Source organism: Talpa occidentalis, unplaced genomic scaffold, assembly GCF_014898055.3.
Source record: "Talpa occidentalis isolate TD23 unplaced genomic scaffold, MPIMG_talOcc4v2.1 talOcc4.18, whole genome shotgun sequence".
Lineage (NCBI taxonomy): Eukaryota > Metazoa > Chordata > Mammalia > Eulipotyphla > Talpidae > Talpa > Talpa occidentalis.
Genome location: NW_023601851.1, coordinates 12602524 through 12622442, shown reverse-complemented (window position 1 = coordinate 12622442; position 19919 = coordinate 12602524). Strand labels below are relative to the sequence as shown.

The 19919-nt window shown below is 37.9% G+C and overlaps 1 protein-coding gene across 3 annotated transcripts in view; it reads left to right on the top strand.

Moving 5' to 3' along the window:
- LOC119250713 (protein Mdm4-like) overlaps positions 1 to 19919 on the top strand; it is a 139616-nt gene that overhangs the window by 37596 nt on the left and 82101 nt on the right. The window contains exons 11-12 of one of the 3 annotated variants that reach the window (XM_037518358.2): positions 126 to 175; positions 274 to 334. The exons of 1 other annotated variant lie outside the window; for it this stretch is intronic. In XM_037518358.2, the coding sequence (XP_037374255.1) occupies positions 126 to 175; positions 274 to 286 (63 nt within the window). In that variant the 3' untranslated portion in view covers positions 287 to 334. Of the gene's footprint in view, positions 1 to 125; positions 583 to 19919 lie in introns of those variants that run through there. One more of the 3 variants, XM_037518356.2, reaches the window with a different exon arrangement.

Sequence of the window (19919 nt, the reverse complement as noted above, 5' to 3'; positions counted from 1 at the left end):
CTGGTGTGGAGTGTCTGAACTCTCACTAGCTTAGAGACATAATGAGGAGTTGACCTCCCCACCTGCTTAATCAATGTCTTGTTCACCACCAAGTGAGTATTCACTGGCTGTGCTTGTCTTTGTAGGGTGAGTGGCAGTGTACTGAGTGCAAGAAATTTAACTCTCCAAGCAAGAGGTACTGTTTTCGTTGCTGGGCCTTGAGGAAGGATTGGTATTCAGATTGTTCTAAGTTAACCCATTCTCTCTCCACGTCTGATATCACTGCCATACCAGAAAAGGAAAATGAAGGAATTGATGTCCTTGATTGCCGAAGAACCGTATCGGCTCCAGTTGTTAGACCTAAAGATGGATACAAAAAGGAAGAAAACCCCAGACGTTTTGATTCCTGCAACTCGGTGGAATTCTTGGATTTGGCCCACAGTTCTGAAAGCCAAGAAACTATATCAAGCATGGGCAAACAATCAGATAACCTTTTTGAACAGAGAGCCGATGCAGAAAACATGGAGGATTGCCAGAATGTCTTGAAGCCATGTATGTAGTCTGTGTGAGAAAAGACCACGAGATGGAAACATTATTCATGGGAGGACAGGCCATCTTGTCACTTGTTTTCACTGTGCTAGAAGATTAAAGAAGGCCGGGGCTTCATGCCCTATTTGCAAGAAAGAGATTCAGTTGGTTATTAAGGTTTTTATAGCAGAGTTGAATCAATGAATTGCAAAGAAATATTAATAGCGTCTGGCCATGTACCAAAACATCAGTGTTGAGCCTCTCCACTCAGTGTGACCCATTGCATCCGTTCATTAATTTGTGCAAACATCTGTGTTCCAGGACAGTTTTGCTTCTAAATTTACATGTAATTTGAGAGTGAGTGCTTTAAAACTAGATTATCAATTTGGGGACTCCATTGACATGAAGAAATATGTGAATGACTTCTCCCTTTAAAGATGAGGATCTGGGAGCACCTACCAGTATAAGCAACACATTCATTCACTCACTCACCAAATTACTTGAAGATTAATTTTTTTAGTTAATCCCTACTCTTCTGTTAGAGAATGTTCTTAGGCATCAAAATCCAAAGTGTCTATTAGAAAAATATTAAAGCTAACAGTGAAAAAGCATAAATGATTTGATTAGTCCAGTGATATTGTAGTGCTACAGATCACTTTGTGTTGCAGTCAGGCTGCATGAGTCAGAGAGCAAAAGGAAAGTCTTAGAAAACAAGAACTCTCTTCCACATGTGCCTAGAATAATTGTATCAAACATTTTTGCTAAATACTCCCTAAGTTTTGAAAAAGTTTATATAACTTTTTGCACATTTAAAAAAATTGAGGTATAATCACTAATTCATTGTTCCCTTTTGCTGGATTGTTGACATCTTAGTAACTATACCAGACAAGCTAGAGAATGTTTCTGTCACCTCAGAACATTCCCTTATGTTTCTTTACTCCACCATTTTGTGAATCTCATCCTAGATTTCTTTTTGCACATGTTTAATTTGACTTCTAATTTCTTAAAATAAGTTTAGGTCCTTAAAATGTGCATACTAGTTGTGTATGTGCTTTAAAGATATTTTTGTCCAAACTGTGGAGCTATAGATTTAAGTGATTAAATTTATAGAAAAAGTCCTATCATATAAACTGGCAAAGTCTGACCTTGTTATAAAATTAATCAGCCAAATCAGACTTCGCTTTCAGTCAGAAAATAATTGATTTTCTTTTTGACTCAAATAAATGCATTAACACACATTTCTGATACAACCATCTCAATTATAGTTCTAAGATAGATAATTTTCCACCAAAATTCTCTTTACATTAGTCTGTCCTCAGTGTGCCTTGAGAGTCCTATGGGGGGTTTTCCCTCATCTTTTGTGTTGTCATGTTTGATGCCTCTGGAGAAAAATGGCAAATCTGAAGAGGTCTTATTTGTGATAACTCTTGGGACAATATAGAAATTGAAGATCTTTAAATTGATTTCCTTACAGATAGCCCTATCTGCTTTTCCCATGGGGAAAAAATTCTTGATGTGTATCAAAGGGTATGAACGTGCCGTTTGGAAAACTAAGGCCCTGGATTGATCAAATTAAGGATCATAAGAGTCACCTGGGTTGCATGTTCAGCAAAGCCCAGCTAACTCCCTGACACATTGACACCCACACACACCCACACCCCATACCTCCCTCCAGGGATTTCCATTTGAACAAGTGTCCCTGGAAGCTGGTGCTGGTCTAGGACCACCTTTTTGGAAGCACTGTCCTAGAAGGACAGTTTTTTCCAAATAAAGGAAGAAGAAGATTTCTTTCTTGAGCATCACACTTGATTTCTAGAGAGGAAGTTAGAAAGTTATAGTTTTTTAAAACTGCTACGTACTCTTGTACTCAACCCTGTTTACTTTGCATGAGGCTGAAAGGGTTAAATGACTGCTCTGTTCAGTCATGGCTGGTGTGCTTCTACTGGTACTGAAGGTTCTTGTAGCAAATCGTTAAGGCACACTTGCTCCCTCCTCTTTTATTTGTTAAATATTTTAATAGTGGTGCTTGTTGAATTTGGAACAATTAATAACCTTTTAAAATAATGGAGACTAAATTAGGAGAGCAGTGACTTTCTCCGACAAGAGAAAGGGCCTAGTAAATGCCAGACTTTCATCCAGAATCAGATAATTTACTCCTCCCACTAGGAGGACAGGAAAAGGTAGCAGAGGAACTTGAACTATTTCTCCATTGTTTTTCCTATACCTGAGGAACCAGGTCTGGGTCTCCAGGCACTGGGGACAAGTAGAACCAGTCCTGCAAGGCCAGTGCTCCGTGGACTGTGGTAAATGCTCTAAAACTTCAGATAAGTCCCTTTGCATTTCCCCCTTCAATCCACTATTTTGCTAATAGTTTAAGTGCCTTCCATTTTGTTTTCTATTTACTGGTCAAGTGTTTGTAGGGAGAGATGGACATGAGCACTTGTGCCGCGCGTGCGTGCGTGCGTGTGTGTGTGTGTGTGTGTGTGATTCCCCTTATATAACCTGCTTTTTTTTTTTTTAAGAAAATTTAAGAAATGTTAAAATTTTTGTGTTTGTAGCTATCTCATGGTAGTGTTAGGGGGAAAAGGATGTCCTAAAGCTAATTCCATACAGGCTTTGTGGTGTCTGTAGTGGAGTATTAATAAGTCCCTTTTAAGCGCGCGGGTGAGGACCCAGAGCCAGGAACCCGTTCAATATCGGGGCTGTCCTATAACAGTAGTTCTGGTACATCCTAGCCCCGCACGGAATCCTGTGCCTCAGCTTTCATCCTCCTGCCTGTGTTCACCGCTTCCATTAGCACTATTTAGAAGAAACTGTGAGTTTAAACTGAATCTCACCTGTATCTGAGGAAATTGCTCATCTTGATCTTTTTTCTCGTTTCCTTTGTTTTATGCCACTGGAAGTATTTTTACACTCAGGCAGTGCTCTGTAGAGGCGTTGTGCTGCGGTACAGAAGTTTTACTCACTGCCACTAAGACTGCCTCGTTTGTGTAGGGTCTCTTCATGGTTAGTATTAACAGGCGAAGAAACTGGATTTTCAAACACTACCATTTACCTTTAGCCGTAGGTATGTGCCCGTAGACTGGTTTTCTGATACAGCGCCAATATACTACTGTTTTCAGCATCCTGTCTGGTCTGTCTCCTCTCCACCTTCACCCTCACATGTCTCCATTTGAACATTAAACTATATCATGTGCTCATCCTACTTATAGGCAAACCGTGCTTGAGTTGAAATTTTGATTGTGAGGAGGACAATGTTAAAGTAGATGTCAGTGGGATTCAGTGTCATGTACCACACCACAGACCTGTGATTAATGAATCATCTCCCATCAGCATCAAACTTCTTGTTTTACTTATTTCATATTTATGGTCATGTTATCCTGAATGAAATTCAGAGCAGAAATGACATTAGAAAAAACACTGAATTTCTAGATTGTAGCTACAATTGTCCTCCATATCTTAATATTAACTGCCTCTACTTGCACTGTGTCTGGTAAGCTTTGTATTTAATACTTAAATCAGACTTTATTAAAAAAATCTTAGATGAACCCTTTACATTAATATTACTATTTATCCATAGTCCTTCTGTACAATATAATAGGCTCTTAATCCTGGGCTTGAACAGTGGATTAGAGTCCAGCCATGCCAGCCTCAAAACTGCCATGAACTTGTCTAATGTAATATTGAATCACTGCCAAGCATTTGAAATATGCAGCTGTGTTTTAATTATAACTTATGTTTATTTAGATGTGTGTAATGCTTTGTATGATATTTTTTTATAAGAATTTAATTTTGAAGTTGCATCATTTGTGATGTTTTAAAATGTCAATTCAATGCAATGCTGGCTTCTTTGAAAAGGTGATGACAAATTGTTCCAGCTCATGTTGTGTACCTCTTAATTCTCTTTAGGAAAGAGGAAACTTGTTAACCAGGTTTTTGGGTTTTTCTCCCATAGAGAGTTATGTGAATTTCTGAAATATGTGGCTTTAGATACTGTGAATCTTTTGTTTTCCATTTAGCAGAGTGTCTGCATAGATCATTCAGACCCATGTTGTAAAGAACTCATTCGTTGGCTCTGCCGTTGCTGTGCACACACGTATGGACAAGCTGCCTGTGCCCGTGCTAGAATGGCTGTAGCTAGGAGCTAGCTGCACCTCACAGATAGAGGCCCCTGCAAACTCTCCTCTGTGCCAAAAGTAAATGTACAGTGTTTATGGTATCTAGCGTTGTGCACTGCCATAGTGAAAGCTGAGGTTCCTTTGCTGGAACTTCTCAGGCTTGTGATTAGCAAAGTTGTAGTTGAACATACGAGAAAAAATTTGAGGTCTCTAAAGCACACTTGGAAATGAGTACATGAAAGTAGCTCCCCAGACCTAATATGGGGACAGCTTTGAGACATCCTTTCTGTCGATAGAGCTGTCCTTGTTTGTCATCGCTTTTTTTTTTTTTTTTTCCTTTTAGGAGCCTTCAAGTCTCCTCTCTCCTGGGAGAATGTCCCATAAGCATTTTGAGACCTTTTGATGCAACAAATATGCAATCCCAAGTAATGCTAGTATTGGTGACTGTGATGATTGTTTAGAGAAAAGATTACCGTGAACCTCTACTGGGGTTTATTGTACTGCTAACAAAAACCTTTTCAATAACTGAAAACCTTATATTTGCAGGAAAAGGTAATTCATATTTCTGGGTAGCTTATCTCAACTCCAAAATGCTGCTTCTCCTGCAGATTGCTTTTCTTCATCCAGGATCCTTCCGTCTTCTGGGTACATAACACTGCTGGTGGAACTCCTTATTTCTTGGGATAGCAAGGGTCCAGAATCCTAAAAAGGGCCAAATAGGGCTATCAGAGCAATTCCTTTCTCAGACAGTTGCTATAATTTAGCAAATGCTTTATTGAGAGTCAATGTTATCATAATACTGAGTTATAAGCGCACCTAATTTCTTATCCCAAGGCATTTTTTTTTAAACAGTAAGTACTTTGGTGTCAGATAGGTTCCCTTCCTGCCTCCTATTTTGCTTTCCCCCCCAGACTTCAAAATTATTACCTGCTTATGGAGATGGCTCTTATACCAAAGGTCTTCTGTCTCACCCCTAGATGGTTGTATCTGCAGTAGCTGTTCATGTCTTTTACACTTGCTCTTAGAGAGTGTCTCTTGTGGGGTTCAGTAGTGGATTCTAGCAATAAGGATGAGAAGCTCTGGCCTGAGAGCTGCTGTCTAATAAAACTCATCTTGTAGTCAAGGCTGCCTTTGTGTGCATGAGGGAGTGCGGGGACTTAGCTCCCCGTTGTCTCAGCGCTAAGAAATGGAGGTCAGCCATCCCTCTTGCCACAGGAGGCTTGTTCTTTTTCCCTACAGCTTGCCTCATTTTTTCATTTTCTTTTAGATGAGTATCATCAAAATGACTCTTTTGATTCTTTCCCCCCACCTTTCCTCTTTTTAAAAGTAATAGAAAATATTTTCCAGGGAGAATGAAATGTTTCTGACCTCTAGCACCTGGCAAAGTAGAAGTCTTCAGCTGCTTCTAAATAGAACTCTCCTTAGTCTATAGCTAGGAACCATAAGTGCCTCCTTGGATAGAGATAAGCAATAATATTCTATCTCTAGTCCCAGTCTTAACCTTCGTAGACCTCCATTTTTCTCATCTGCGAAGTGAGTAAACATGCTCTCTTTCTACCTCATCGTTAGTTGTGGGGATTCAGTGTGGGGGAATCCCCAACATTCAAGTCTTTATTTACATATTCTTACTCCTGGTGCTTGGAGGAGGCATTTGTAAGACTGTTCTAAAATCTAGGAGGGCAATCTGGAATGAGATGAGCGTAAATGGTATTCTAACTTCAGCCATCTAGAAAGATTTTATTTGTTTTTGTATAGAAGAACTGGGGTACAGGCCAGAGGTGCAGGGGGTGAGAGGATTCACCAGAGATAGAGTGGGGAGCAGAACGGACGGATCTACTGAAACACACTGCAGGTGAGACAGGAGAGGTCTGCTGTGCCATGTGGGTCAGCTCCTTTTGTGAGGAGACTGGTGATGAATTGGCACTGCCACAGGGGACTGTGTTCTGCAGAGACTCTTCTCCACCTGAGGACGGTGGACAATGAGGAAGTTGCAGCCACCACCCAGCACGGCTCCCCCACATGCTTCAGGGAGGGGTGACGGCCAGTGTGTCTGCCCTGTATGTACTGTTTCTTCTTTACCTTCTTCTTTGTTCTTTGATCTGAGGGAAGAAGAAATGCATCCTGAGGTCAGCTTTCAGCATTCTTGAAGCACTGGGATGCTGGCTCAGGAAAATCAAAAGGGGGTGTAATGCATCTTACTGATGTTTTTGTGCAGTTGTGGCGTCCTTGGGTTCACTCTGGGAGAGGTATCCCCAGAGCTCCCGTTTCAGCGGCACGCGGCGAGTTTCCCAGGCGAGTTTCTCCACGAGACAGAGACGGTAGTTACATTTAAAGAGCAGGTTTATTAGGGAAAGGGAAAGGGGCAAGTTTGCTGAGAGAGGCCTGCATGGTTGCAGGCGGGCGGCCTTGAGAGCGGCCTCCGCTGAGGGAGGTCAGCGAAGAGAAGTCCCGGCATGGTACAGGTCATGGGCAGGCAGGAGGCTGCTGCCCTGCGGAGGGTGAGAGTTGGTGAATAGAAGCACCTGCATCGTCACAGGTGGGCAGTGGGAGCGCTGCCCCGAGCCTGTGTGGAGACTGCACTGATACAGTTTTCTCTTTGGGAGGGGTCACTGCTCCGTGGAGTGGCTGCTTGTTGCTGATTTGGGATAACTGGGCAAAACCAGGCAGGGACCAGAGATTCCAGGGTGGGACCAATCTCCATATCTTTACCCTTAGGCCTGTGCTCCATTCCCTGATCCTGCTTGGGTCTCAGGCCTTGTGATAAGGCACTGGTGCCTAAGGGTCACGACCTCTACAGCTGGGCTAATGGTCATGTTATTCCCCTCGACCCCCACCTCCTTGTGTGAGTCAGGTTTTACTCTTGTGAGGCCTTCTTTCCAGTTTTTCTATTCTTGTCCTCCATCACTACTAGGTACCTAGATGGACTCCAGAAATTGAACCCTCATTGTTTGGAGGGGGATGCGACCCGACCAGGGTCACACAGCTGGTAGATGAGACATTCCCCAGGACTGGAATTCAGACCTGTGGGCCGACACGCAGTTCTTATCGCGACACTGTGTTTTCTAGATAAGTCGTCATGGCTGATGTTTACTCTGTGTGTGTCTGTTCTACCTCATGTCATCTTCACAACCATCCTACGAAGGAAGCGTAGTGTTATGTGAATGAACGACACTGTCCTCATCTTACAGAGGCACAGAGAAGTGTCCTAAACAATATAGGAAAAAATGAGTGTTTCCTTTGAAATCAGTTTCCCTATGAGGGTTAGTGGCATTTGAATGAGACAAGTGTTTTGTTTTGATTTTAAATGGGACTATCCCTTTAAAAATATCTCCAGGGCCTCCCCTGATTGAGCCCAGCCGGCCAGCAAGGGTCCCACATGGCGTGGCAGACTTCTCCTGTTGTGCCCGCTGCCCCCCTTGTAACAGGGTGGTCCCCAGGAAAGGGGGAGGTGGAGCTAAGGAAGGGTGGAGCTAAGCAGGAAGAGGAGAAGCTGCAGAAGAGACTGAGGAAGGAAGGAGCAGGATGGAGCCAGGAGATCTGGAGGAGGCGCATGGAGCCTAGAGACACGTGGAGAAACTGCGCTTGTCTTTTGGTCGTGGACTGGGTGACACAGATGTGGGTGAGACCCGTGGGGAGGTGACCATGGCAGCTTTTATCTTGATGTTGATTTTGCTCTTTTCCTTCCGGGCTTGTCTGGTAGTTTCTGGCCCTTTTCTGTGGGAAAAGGGGGGATTGTAACAGGGTGGTCCCCAGGAAAGGGGGAGGTTGCCTGCCCCACCCAAGGGAGGGTGGAGCTGAGCAGGAAGAGGAGAAGCTGCAGAAGAGACTGAGGAAGGAAAAGAGCAAGCTGAGTGATGGGGAGTCTTTTTAAGCTAAGTGCAATCCTATCAACTGCATATTTTCAGAAGAATTACTCTATATGTATAAAACCTGAATTTGAGGAGGAAAAATGCATTAAAGGGAGAGTGTTAGAGAAATTCAAGTGGGGATGGCAGCTTCCAAATGAGTAAAGTTATTGTTAAAACCTGACAATTATTTATCAAAAACATTACAGATCTTTGTTACTCAATGTTGAGAAGAGATTTATATCAAAGTCACTGCCTATATTCTGTGTACTTTTTTTCTTTAGTTGGATGGGATTAACTTTTGTCTGTTTAGGAACACAGTGGGAAGAATAGATTTGTAAGAGAAAAATAATGGGGCTTTAGATATATTAAATTTAAGATGAACACGGAGCATCCGGATGAGTTTTAATATGTTTGGATGTAAGACATAAGGAAAAAAAAAAAAAAGCCATAAAGTATAGAATGAAGGAGCTGCTTAAAAAATTCAAGTGAACTAAAAAAAAAAAATAGTTATTACTAAATCTAGGTAGTAGAATATCCCAAGGAGAATTGACAATGTGGTTGCAAATATAATTGAAGCACTTTGGATTTAGTAACAATGAAATTAATGTTATCTTCAAGAACAATTTTAGGGATTGTAGTAAGTATACTAGACAAATTCTAAAGGGTAGTTCAGTGAGTGGGAAAGGAGCAGGTAGGAAAAGCAAATTTAAATTAGCACAACACTATTTAAAAGTTTGTTGTTGGGCCTCCCTGGTGGCACAGCTGTTGAGCACTGGGTTGCGCTCTGCAGTGCCAATTCAATCCCCAGCCACCCAGTGAGGGTCCCACATGGCGCGCAGACCTCTCCTGCTGCCCGCTGCTCCCCTCAGCAGTGTACTTCGGTCCTTCTGCCTGCTCTGCTCCTGCTCTGGCGAATTCTTTCACCCTCCCACGCTTCTGACTGTACCCAGTGCTTGTATAAATAAATTAATAAATCTTAAATAAATAAATAAACAAACAAATAAATAAATAAATAGGCAACCTTAAAAATAAATAAATAAATAAAAGTTTGTTGTTAAGGAAATGAACAATTTAAAGCAGAAGTATATAGAATTGTTGGGACTAATCAGCTTTATGTAAGTCCTGTTCAATTTTCTTTTCTCCTAGCTATCTTCTCAGAAGGAAAGTCCAGGGTTGTCTTTATGTATCTTCCAACTAAACATTGTCAATAGTAGATCCTCTGTGCCTCTAGGTAGTCTGAAATGCAGATGCCATCAATTGGGTTTTAAATGAAAAGTAGGGGTAACCCCATTCGTATCTACAATATTGCCTCAACCATTTTCCCTGAATTGGAATGACAAAGGATCCATATAGACTTTATATCATTATGTTAAATCTCCCTGAATTTTGTATTCCAGAAATGTATTCTACTATAAGAAGGCATTTCTTATGGGAGGAATGGCCTGATGCTTTCTAAGTATGTGAAAGATATCTTTGCAAACACTTTCTCCTTCCCCTACTTTCCTAAGAAACTTCTTCAATTATTTCTGATAGTCATAGTCACCCCAGCCCTTCTAGGGATGCTATAAAATTACAGAATAATAAGGTTTCAGCTTCTTAGTTCTTTCTCTTGACTTGCCTTATTCAGTTATCTTACATAATAAGGACTTACATAATAAGGAGAATGACCTGCCGTACAAATACTAATTTCTTGCTCTTCCATGGGAGGGGGGAAATGTCAAGGACTTCTAAGTCCTAGGAGAATGTTTGGAGGATATTTTATCCCCATTTCATATATGAAATGTAACATAGGTTAACATCACTATCAAACATGGCTTCTTGTTTACATGAGAACTAAAAAGAAAAAAAATGTTCTATGTCTAAACATTAAAAAAAAGGCGTGTAGTAAAAACTTTACCCTAGACAATCTCTCACATATGGTTTTGTAATGTATGTCAAGTTATTCATTCTTTAAAAAAGACAATTATTTTGATCGGTAGAATGGAATATTAATGTTTACCCACTAAGATACTGGTAAAGATGAAGAGTCAATTAATATATATATATATATATATATATATATATATATAATCCTGGTATTTTTAAGCTCTTAATAAATGCTATCCATTATTTTGTAAGTTTATATTTATAATTTTGGGGTTACATAATTTCCTCTTCCATATGAGTACATGTTCCTCACATTCTCCACCAAAACCACCCTTGCCAATGTCCTAACCCTTTCTGTCTTCCATCCCTCCTTTCTCCTCCCTGTTCCTTCTGTAAGTAGCAGTTTTTTCCACTAAGTCCAAGATGTGTATTTGCTATTATTTATGAGAGTTTTTGTTTGCTTATATTCCACAGAAAAGTGAAACTATCCAATGAGAAGATAGTCCACTGTTTCTTTATCCATTTATTTGTCAATTGAAAACTTAGGTAGGTTCCATGACTTGACATCTGTGGTCAGTGCTGAACACAGGTGTTCCTAAGTCTTTTTAAGTTACAATTTTAGTATTTTGGGATTCAATTCTTAGCAGAGGTATTGCTGGATCATATCAAATTTCCATTTTTATTATCTTAAGAAATCTCCATACTATTTTCCAAGGAGACTACACAAAACTGGATTACTACAACCAATTACAGTGGATGAGCTTTAATTTATCTTCACATCCTTGCCAACATTTGTTGTTTCCATTCTTTTTGATATGAGCCATTCTCAAAAGGGTGAAACAATATCAATTGTCATTGTAATTTTCATTTGCCTTATAATAAATGATGTTGAGCAATTTTTCATGTCTGTAGGCTATCTGAATGCCCTCACTCTTAAAAAGAAAAAAATAATTAAAAATCTTACATTGAAAAGGACCACGTTCTCACATAGAATAGACATCCAGATTTCTTTATATCAAAAAATACTGAAATGTTGATTATATCATATTATTGCAGCCTAACATTATCTAAACATGAATAATGTCAAGAACTTTACCATGAATTCATGTTAGGGAGTGTTTTAAAGGGCTATATCTTATATATCAATTTTGTTATTTTTTCATATTTAAAGGGATCTATATGTGTGTGTATATACACACATATATGGAGATACATATACATACATATATACATATACATACATATAGATACATATACACACTCCATATATACACACATATATGGAGATACATATACCTATATATGAATATATGCATATACATGCATATACACATATATGCACACACATATATTCATATATATATACGTGTGTGTGTGTGTGTGTGTGTGTGTGCATATCTCCATTCTTCTACCATACATAGGAGGCAGAGGAGCTCCTATTTTAGAAGGAGTTAAGAAGGAAATATTTGTAAGTGTGATGAAGTTATAGACAATTTCTAAAAGTTTATTCAATGAGTAAAGTATACCAGAGGTGTGTATCAGGGGTGGAGAATAAAGTGAGGGCAATTACTCACTGGACAATGGTAGATGATTATGGTTGCTTTGGTGGGGAGTGGGGTGTGGTAACATAAAACTGAAGAGGTGTCACCCTTGTCCTCTAAACGATAAGCTTTGTAAACCTTCACCTCACTAAAAATGCAATACCATGAAATGTATGTTCAATTTATAATTCAAAAACTATGTTTATGGTTTTATTTGCGTTTGATTTTGTTACATATTAAGCATTTAAAATTCATAGTATATGGTAAGCTTTATATCTTAAGCACACATTTCATTATTTAAAATTCATAACAAATTTTGTAAACATCAATATAGCTTCTCTTGAGCATGTGGTCATTTTAATTAAACTAATACTCATTTTAATAAAGATGGAACTCCTTTTTCTAAGCATTGGAATGCTATAAGTATTATAGACACAGATTTTTAATTGTTCTCTTTGAATATAGAATAAGCACTGAACTGCACATAACACTTCCAAGTATAGTTTAATAGAAAATGTAATTTTTACTACATATTTTTCTGTGGCCACAAGGAAGCAACATGGGAAATAAATGCTTTCTAGTCAATAATTATTTTAGGCAGAGCTAATTTGAAATCTTCAGCTGATATTTCTTGGTAATTAGGTACACTTCTGAAATTGTCTCCTCTTGAAATCTAAGATTTTCTATTCAGGAAAATAAAGTTAAAAAATGCCAAGCAAATTTTTAACCAGAATTTTACTATGCTTGGGGTGGGAGAATATATAGGGGAAGGAAAACTGGAGAATAAATTCAACCTTAAGCCAAATGTCTATTATTATCTGACATTATAGTAAAACTTTCTTAGAGTCATCTGGTAACAATAAGGCAACATTTTTTTTTTAATTTTTTTAAGACAAAAGGCTTTTATTCAAAAATGCCTAGTATAAAAAAAAAAATAAGATCTCTTTTATTCCCCTGTACAGTAGTTCACTCACATAAAGCCAGCAGGCTACATGCTGCTCAAAACACAGCCCCAGAGAGGATCCGGAAGGCACACCATCCAGAACTGTTTTTCATAGAACTATCCTATATACACAGTCAGCAACGCCGCCCCGCCCCCACCCCTGGGGACCCAAACCCACTTGGGCAGGGCCCATGGCAGTTGGGGAGCTGCAGCGGCTGTCCTGCCTGAGTCCCGTCACCCTACTAACAGGGCAAGCAGTTGCAGCCCTCCCCGCAAAGGTCCCCAAGTCAGAGGAGGAAAGGAGGAAAGAAATCGATGGCAGCAGCTGTGGAAGCTTGGAGCAGGAAGGGAACCAAATAAATACATATCGTTGATCTCCAGGGCTGCTGCCCCCACCCCCGGGATTTTTGCTGATTCCAGCCATGCTGGACACCTATGAGAAAGAGAGCGCGTCTGCGGGAGGAGCTGGGAGGACACCTGGAGCAGAGTCTCTTCCCCCACTATCTGGAGGCAGCCTCCAGGGGCCTGGGGTCTGGAATTAGTTGCAAATGTTGTTCCTGTATCAAGCACTGACCTGTTTGGCGAGAAGTGTCCCTGTTATTCAGGAAGCTGGAAACAGAAGCTTCCCTTCCCTCAAGTGTCAGACAGGGAAGGGAAGATCTGTGGGAAAAGCTGCTATTTGCTGGGCCCCGATGAGCGGCTGTGGAGGTGGATCTCAGCAGCTTCCTGGGGCAGGAGGACATCCTGCATCCATGGGTGATTCTGGATATCTTCGAGGGAGGGCCAATCTGTTGGTCTCAAGGCCAAGCACCATCTAATGAGATCCTGGCACTCTGAAGAGACCCTCTGCCTGAAGAGGAATTGGCCTCTGATGATCTCTTCGTCGCGTTGTAAAGGAATATCTCCACAAACCATGTCGTACAGCAGGATCCCCAGAGACCAGACAGCCGCCGACCTACCGTGGTAGCGATGGTAGCGGATCCACTCTGGAGGGCTACACTCTCGGGTCCCATTGAAGTCCGTGTAGACCGTGTCCTTGAGCAGCGCCCCCGACCCGAAGTCGATGAGCTTGAGCTCGCCGCGGTGGAGGTCGACGAAGATGTTCTCGTTCTTGGAAATCTTTGAAATAATCCACAGAGAGAATTTTTGCTATAATGACTTAACAGAGATGCAAGCTGAAGCACAAAGGATTTAGATAACTTGCTGGAAAAGCATCAATGCCAAGATGGAAATGAGATTGAAACCAGAGTCTGTGCTCTAAACCACAACAATATGCATTATAAGAAGAAATAAACCCATGTCTTATCCCCTTAACATAGACAACTCCTATTGTACAAATTATGTAATATATAAATATTAATAGTGCAAAAGTTTTCAAAAAAAGAATAAACGGGGTAGAATAAAATAGCTTTCCCTTAACACACTATAAATCTTCAAAAATTGAGATTTAATTAGTGACATGAATAGTCATAAAAATTTGAACAAAATAAAATATCTACATACATAATGCTTTAGAATGTAATAAAGGTCCATTTTTAGTACATTAGGTGAATTAGACTTTTGAATTTTAAAAAAAGATAAATTCTAAGTCATATATAGCCATACAGTACATCAGAATAAACTCAAAATGAATCAGAACTTAAATTAAAAATATAAAATAGCAAAAGTACCAGAAGTAATATGGACACATATTTAGGGGCAAGTATTGGAACACTATAACCATTTTTTAAAATACGGTGGTCATAAATTAAAGACAGGAATTTTACAGCATTTAAAATCTAATAGAATACTTTAATCAAATAAAGATTAATAATATGTTCAGGCATAGTAGGGTAACTCATTACAGGCAAAATATTAATGTCTAATGTACACAGAACTCCAAAGAATGAATAAGAAAAATTCAAAATCCAATATTAAAAGGAAGAAAAGACATGCATGGACATTATGCAAAAAAAAAAAAAAGATAAATAGCTTAAAACACATGCTTATATAATCAGAGAAATGCACATTAAACTCTATTGAGATGCCATTTGCCAATTAATAGGCTAGCAGACATATATATTGTGATAATGTACCATTGACAAGTTTGTAAGGAGACAGACAATCTCATCAAATTTTGGGAATATGTGTAAAATGCAGCATGATTTGAAAAAAAAAGTGACGAAATTTTACAAGTTTTTACCCACTTGACCTTACAATAGCACTTCTGGGAATGTATTGTCCATATACATGCAAATGAACAATGTGACATTCAAGATTATTTGTTGCCTATTCTTGTAAGACAATATTTTCTTTTATTATTGACATTTGTTTATGAAAAGATTAATCCTGTCTCTTGCATTACATAAGTTGTTGACCTAACATAGTAGAAAATACTGCATTTTAAAATTTATTTTATAACAATATTTTATTAGAGAGTTATGTTTATTAGAAATGATGACCTTTCATTTTCAATGCATTTTATCAATTATAATCTGGTGTATTTACACTCTATTGTGAATTAACATTGACTAATGCCCAAGAATATCTCTGTTCCTACTATGATTATGAAGAGAAAATTATTGCATTCTTCCTGTACAAAATCAAAGCATTCAGTTGAAGAAGTTGATATTTAGTACAATTATTTGAATAGTAATGCAACCAACCACTCTTATCAAGATTTTGACTGAAGATCACGTTTTATACCTAAATGTGAGCTTCCAGACTTTAAGTTTTATGATAGAACATAATGCAAAGGTCTGTCTCAAGTTATGGCTGTGAAAGGGAATGTATTTATTCTGTTTTATTACCATCATAGCTATGATGCTGAAAGGAGTCAGAATCTGCTTTTTGATGATAACATGAGTTCACTGTTTCTTACTATAATTCTGGAATGCTCGTCATTTGAAATTCTAGAATAAAATGTTGATATATATGGGACCTTTTCATCATCTTGGAAAATCACCTGTCTCTTAATATTTGCAGTTAATTAAAACAGCATCTGAATTAGGGCCTCCCCGGTGGCGCAGCGGTTGAGTGCTGGGTTGCGAAGCTGCCCGAGGCCTCTGTGGCACCCGTTCGATCCCCGGCTGCTCCCCGGCCACCGGAGGAGGGTCCCACATGGCGCGCAGACCTCTCCTGCCGCCCGCTGCTCCCCTCAGCAGTGTACTTCGGTCCTTCTGCCTGCTCTGCTCCCCGCTCTGGCTCTGGTGAATTCTCTCATCCTCCCGCGCTTCTGACTGTACCCAGTGCTTTTATCAATCAATCAATCAATCTTTAAATAAATAAATAAATAAATAAATAAATAAATACATAAATAATATTTTTCAGTATAAAACAAATGTTCAAATATATTTTATTTTTTGTTAATCCATATGCTCTTAGTAACATAACTTTGTTTACTTATATAATGTATACAATTATAATTGTAGCTGATATATATACATACTTATAAATATACTTATGGGAGTATAGATAACATAAACACATATATAACTTCCCTCCAAGTAAATTTGAAGTGGAAACATAAAACATATTTATTATTCTAATAACTAAGAAACCGTTGTTATATAGTCTTCAATGCAGTTTTCTGTATTTTTCTACATAAAGAATATAGAGGTATTATTTTTTAATCTATTATAATGTGTATTCAATAATTTTACTAACCATTCATATTTTGAATGTTAACTCTGTATTGTGTTAACTCTGTATTTTAACAAATTTTACAACTGAATGAACAAAAAAAAATTGAGATTTTTCATTTTCACAAGAAATACCTATTTTTCAGAAAGTTGGGTAAAGTGTCAATGCAAACTATTTGGGATGTATATATTGGTTTAATTTTAAAAAAGTAATAAATTTATATACAAAATATTAATCAGGGAATCATTTTTCATATTTTTAAAGATTTATTTATGCATACAAGAGCTGGGGTACAGGCCAGAGATGTGGGGGGTGAGAGGATTCACCAGAGACAGAGCGGGGAACAGAACAGGCAGACTGACTGAAACACACTGCTGAGGGGAACAGCGGGCAAGTCAGGAGAGGTCTGCTGCTCCATGTGGGTTGCTCCCTGGCTAGCCAGGGATTGAACTCGTGCTGCAGGGACTTTGGATTTCTTCATAGTGTGGTGCTTAACCCTTTCTGCCACCATGGAGGCCCTATTTTTCATATTTTTATTTCAGTTATTTTTAAGTCAAAATTGTTATAATAACACAAATAAAGTTTTTCTTGCATTAATTACAAATAGTATTGCAATTGTTTATCAATATAAAATAGAGAATATTAGAGCAGAAATAATCATTGGTAAATGAAGAATAGTACTGCGGTCTAGTGTTTGTGTGGCTGTGTATGATGGATGAGTTAATTCCTCTGACTAATGAACCAGGTCTTTCTCTTGGACAGAACTAATGAACTAGGATGTTTTGCAGACTCAATATTGTAAGGTAACCACTTCTCTACAATAGACATGGATCTCAATGACAGCAATCATATGGTAAATAATGACCATGGTGAAACCTTACCTGAAGTCATTCACCTTTATTTTCCTTAAGGTATTTGAAAGATCATGAATTCAAGGGGTTAATGGAATATAACTTGGAGACAATCTAGTATCAGAAACAGGAGATTTCTTTATCTTTAGGAAGTATCAAAACTAAAACCAGAATAAAACCTGACAATATTTTGATCATTCATTAAACAACTTTTACTCAATCTTTTATCATATGTACATCCAATAATTCAGTGAGGGTTATATCTACTCAGATGTTTTTCTCTATGAAAAAGAAAGTAGAACAATAGTATAATTGTAAATGATAAAGAAAAGTCCCTGAGAAATATGGAAAAGGAATGGACATTAGGACGTCTGTTGAATAAGTCACAAGTTGAATCTGAAATGATTCACAAACAATTCTTAGACATAGACTTTGGGACATAGTTCAATGTCAAAGAAACAAGAACAATAGATAGCCTTTTTATAAGCATTCTCTTATATTGTCCATGAAAAATTCATCAACTACAGACATTACAAAAATAGGAACAGATTGAGGAGAATTAATTATGTTATTAATCTTTAAAACATTTTTGAATTATTATTACTTATTTACCCAAGGTTCCCAGAAAAGTGGAGCTTACTTTGTTATGACTAAAAGTCTGTGACAAATTTTAAAATACAACTTCTATCTATGTATTTGGAAACATATGACAGTAGGTCAATAAAAAAATGAAGAAAATAAATGCAAAGCAATTCACCAAGAATGTCATAAAGCTGGTATAACTGCACTGAATATCTATTTATTTTTATTTATTTAATTGAGGTAACAATCATTTGCATCCTTGTTTTGTCTCAGAAACAGAGGATCTATCTCGGGTGTTGTCACCACTCTATACTCACCACCAAAACACACATAGTCCATCACCATATTCCATTGTGTTCCCTCTGAAAAATGCTGTTTCTCCTCCTTCTGCCTCTCTGATAGATATTTCAATTCTATCATCAGTTTTCTAGGATCAGTTACTATTTTGACTTTATTTGACCCTTTGTTTGGCTTCTCTATACATCATTGTATGTGACACTATCCGGTATTTGCTTTTTTCCTTCTGACCTATATCACCAAACATAATCTCAGACTCTACTCATGTTGCTACAAATGTCAAGATTTTATCTTTTTTGATTTCTGAGTATCTTTCCATTGTGTATATATGCACACCACATCTTCCTGATCTCCTATTATATATTAGGGCACTTAGGTTATTTCCATAGTTAAGTTATTGTAAATAATGCTTTGTTGTCCTTCAGCTTGGTTTTGTATTCTTCAGGGAGATACCTAGGAGTGGAATATTGGATCATATGGCAGATCCGTTTTAATATTTTGAGAAACATCTGTACTGTTTTCCATAAGGGCTAGACCAGGCTACATTCCCACCAAAATTCCCACCAAAAAAGGTAAAAAGGTTACCTTTATTTTCAGTAGCCTTGCTAGCATATGCAGTTACATGTAGCCCCAATTATTGATATATATATATATATATACATATATACACACATATATATGTATGTATACATATATATATTTTTTGCTTTCACTGCTAATGTAGCTGAACCTATAAAATATTTTATAAAATCTGTCATGGAGTTTTTTTCCTGTTTTATTCTGAGTTTTATAATATACAATCTTATATCCAACACTTTTCCTCAGTCTCTCTTTATTTTTGTCTAGCATGAGAGACAATGGTCTAATTTCACTCTTTTTATGAGTATGTCCACTTTCCCAACACCATTTATTTATGAGGCTTCCCTTACTACAATGTATATTCTCAACTTTTTGAAAGAATTTGAGATGGATAGGTAATAGAACTCATTTGTGTGCTTCTCTTCCAGAATTTTGTTTTTGGGAGATTTTCAATTTTCTTGCTTATGACTGATCTGTTCAGATTTCCTGTCTCTACATTATTCTGTCTCAGATGGCTATATAATTCTCAGAATGTGTCTATCTTGTGTAGATTATTTTATTTATTAGCATATGAATTTTAATATTAATCTTATTATCCTCTGAATTAATGTAGTATCTGCTGTGACTTCTCTTTCATTTCTGATTATATTTATTTTAGTTTTCTGTCTTTTATTTTTTGTGAGCCTAGCTAGATGTTTGTGCATTTATTTTTCAACAAGAGCAGTGTTTTTTTTTTTTTAATTTTTATTTCTTCTATTTCTGCTCTACTTTCTAATATCCCCTTTCTTCTGGATTTTGGATTTGTTTGTCATTCTTTTTCTAGTTCCTTGAGGTGAAAGATAAAGTCATTTATTCTAGCTCTTCCTTCTTGATATGGGCATGCATTGCTATATATTTTCATCTTATCATTGTTTTTGCTGTGAGCCTTAAGTCCTGGAAGATTGTTTCCTAATTGTCATTTATCTTAAGGTAATTTTGGATTTTGCTCTGATTTCCTCAATAACCCATTAGTTATTCATGGATGTCTTATTCAGTTTCTATGTATTAGATTTTTTTTTCTGCTTTCATTTTTTTCTATTAATTTCTAGGTTAATACCTTTATGTTTAGAGAAGAAACTCGGCATGATTTCAATATTCCTGAATTTGTTGCTACTTGCCTTGTGACC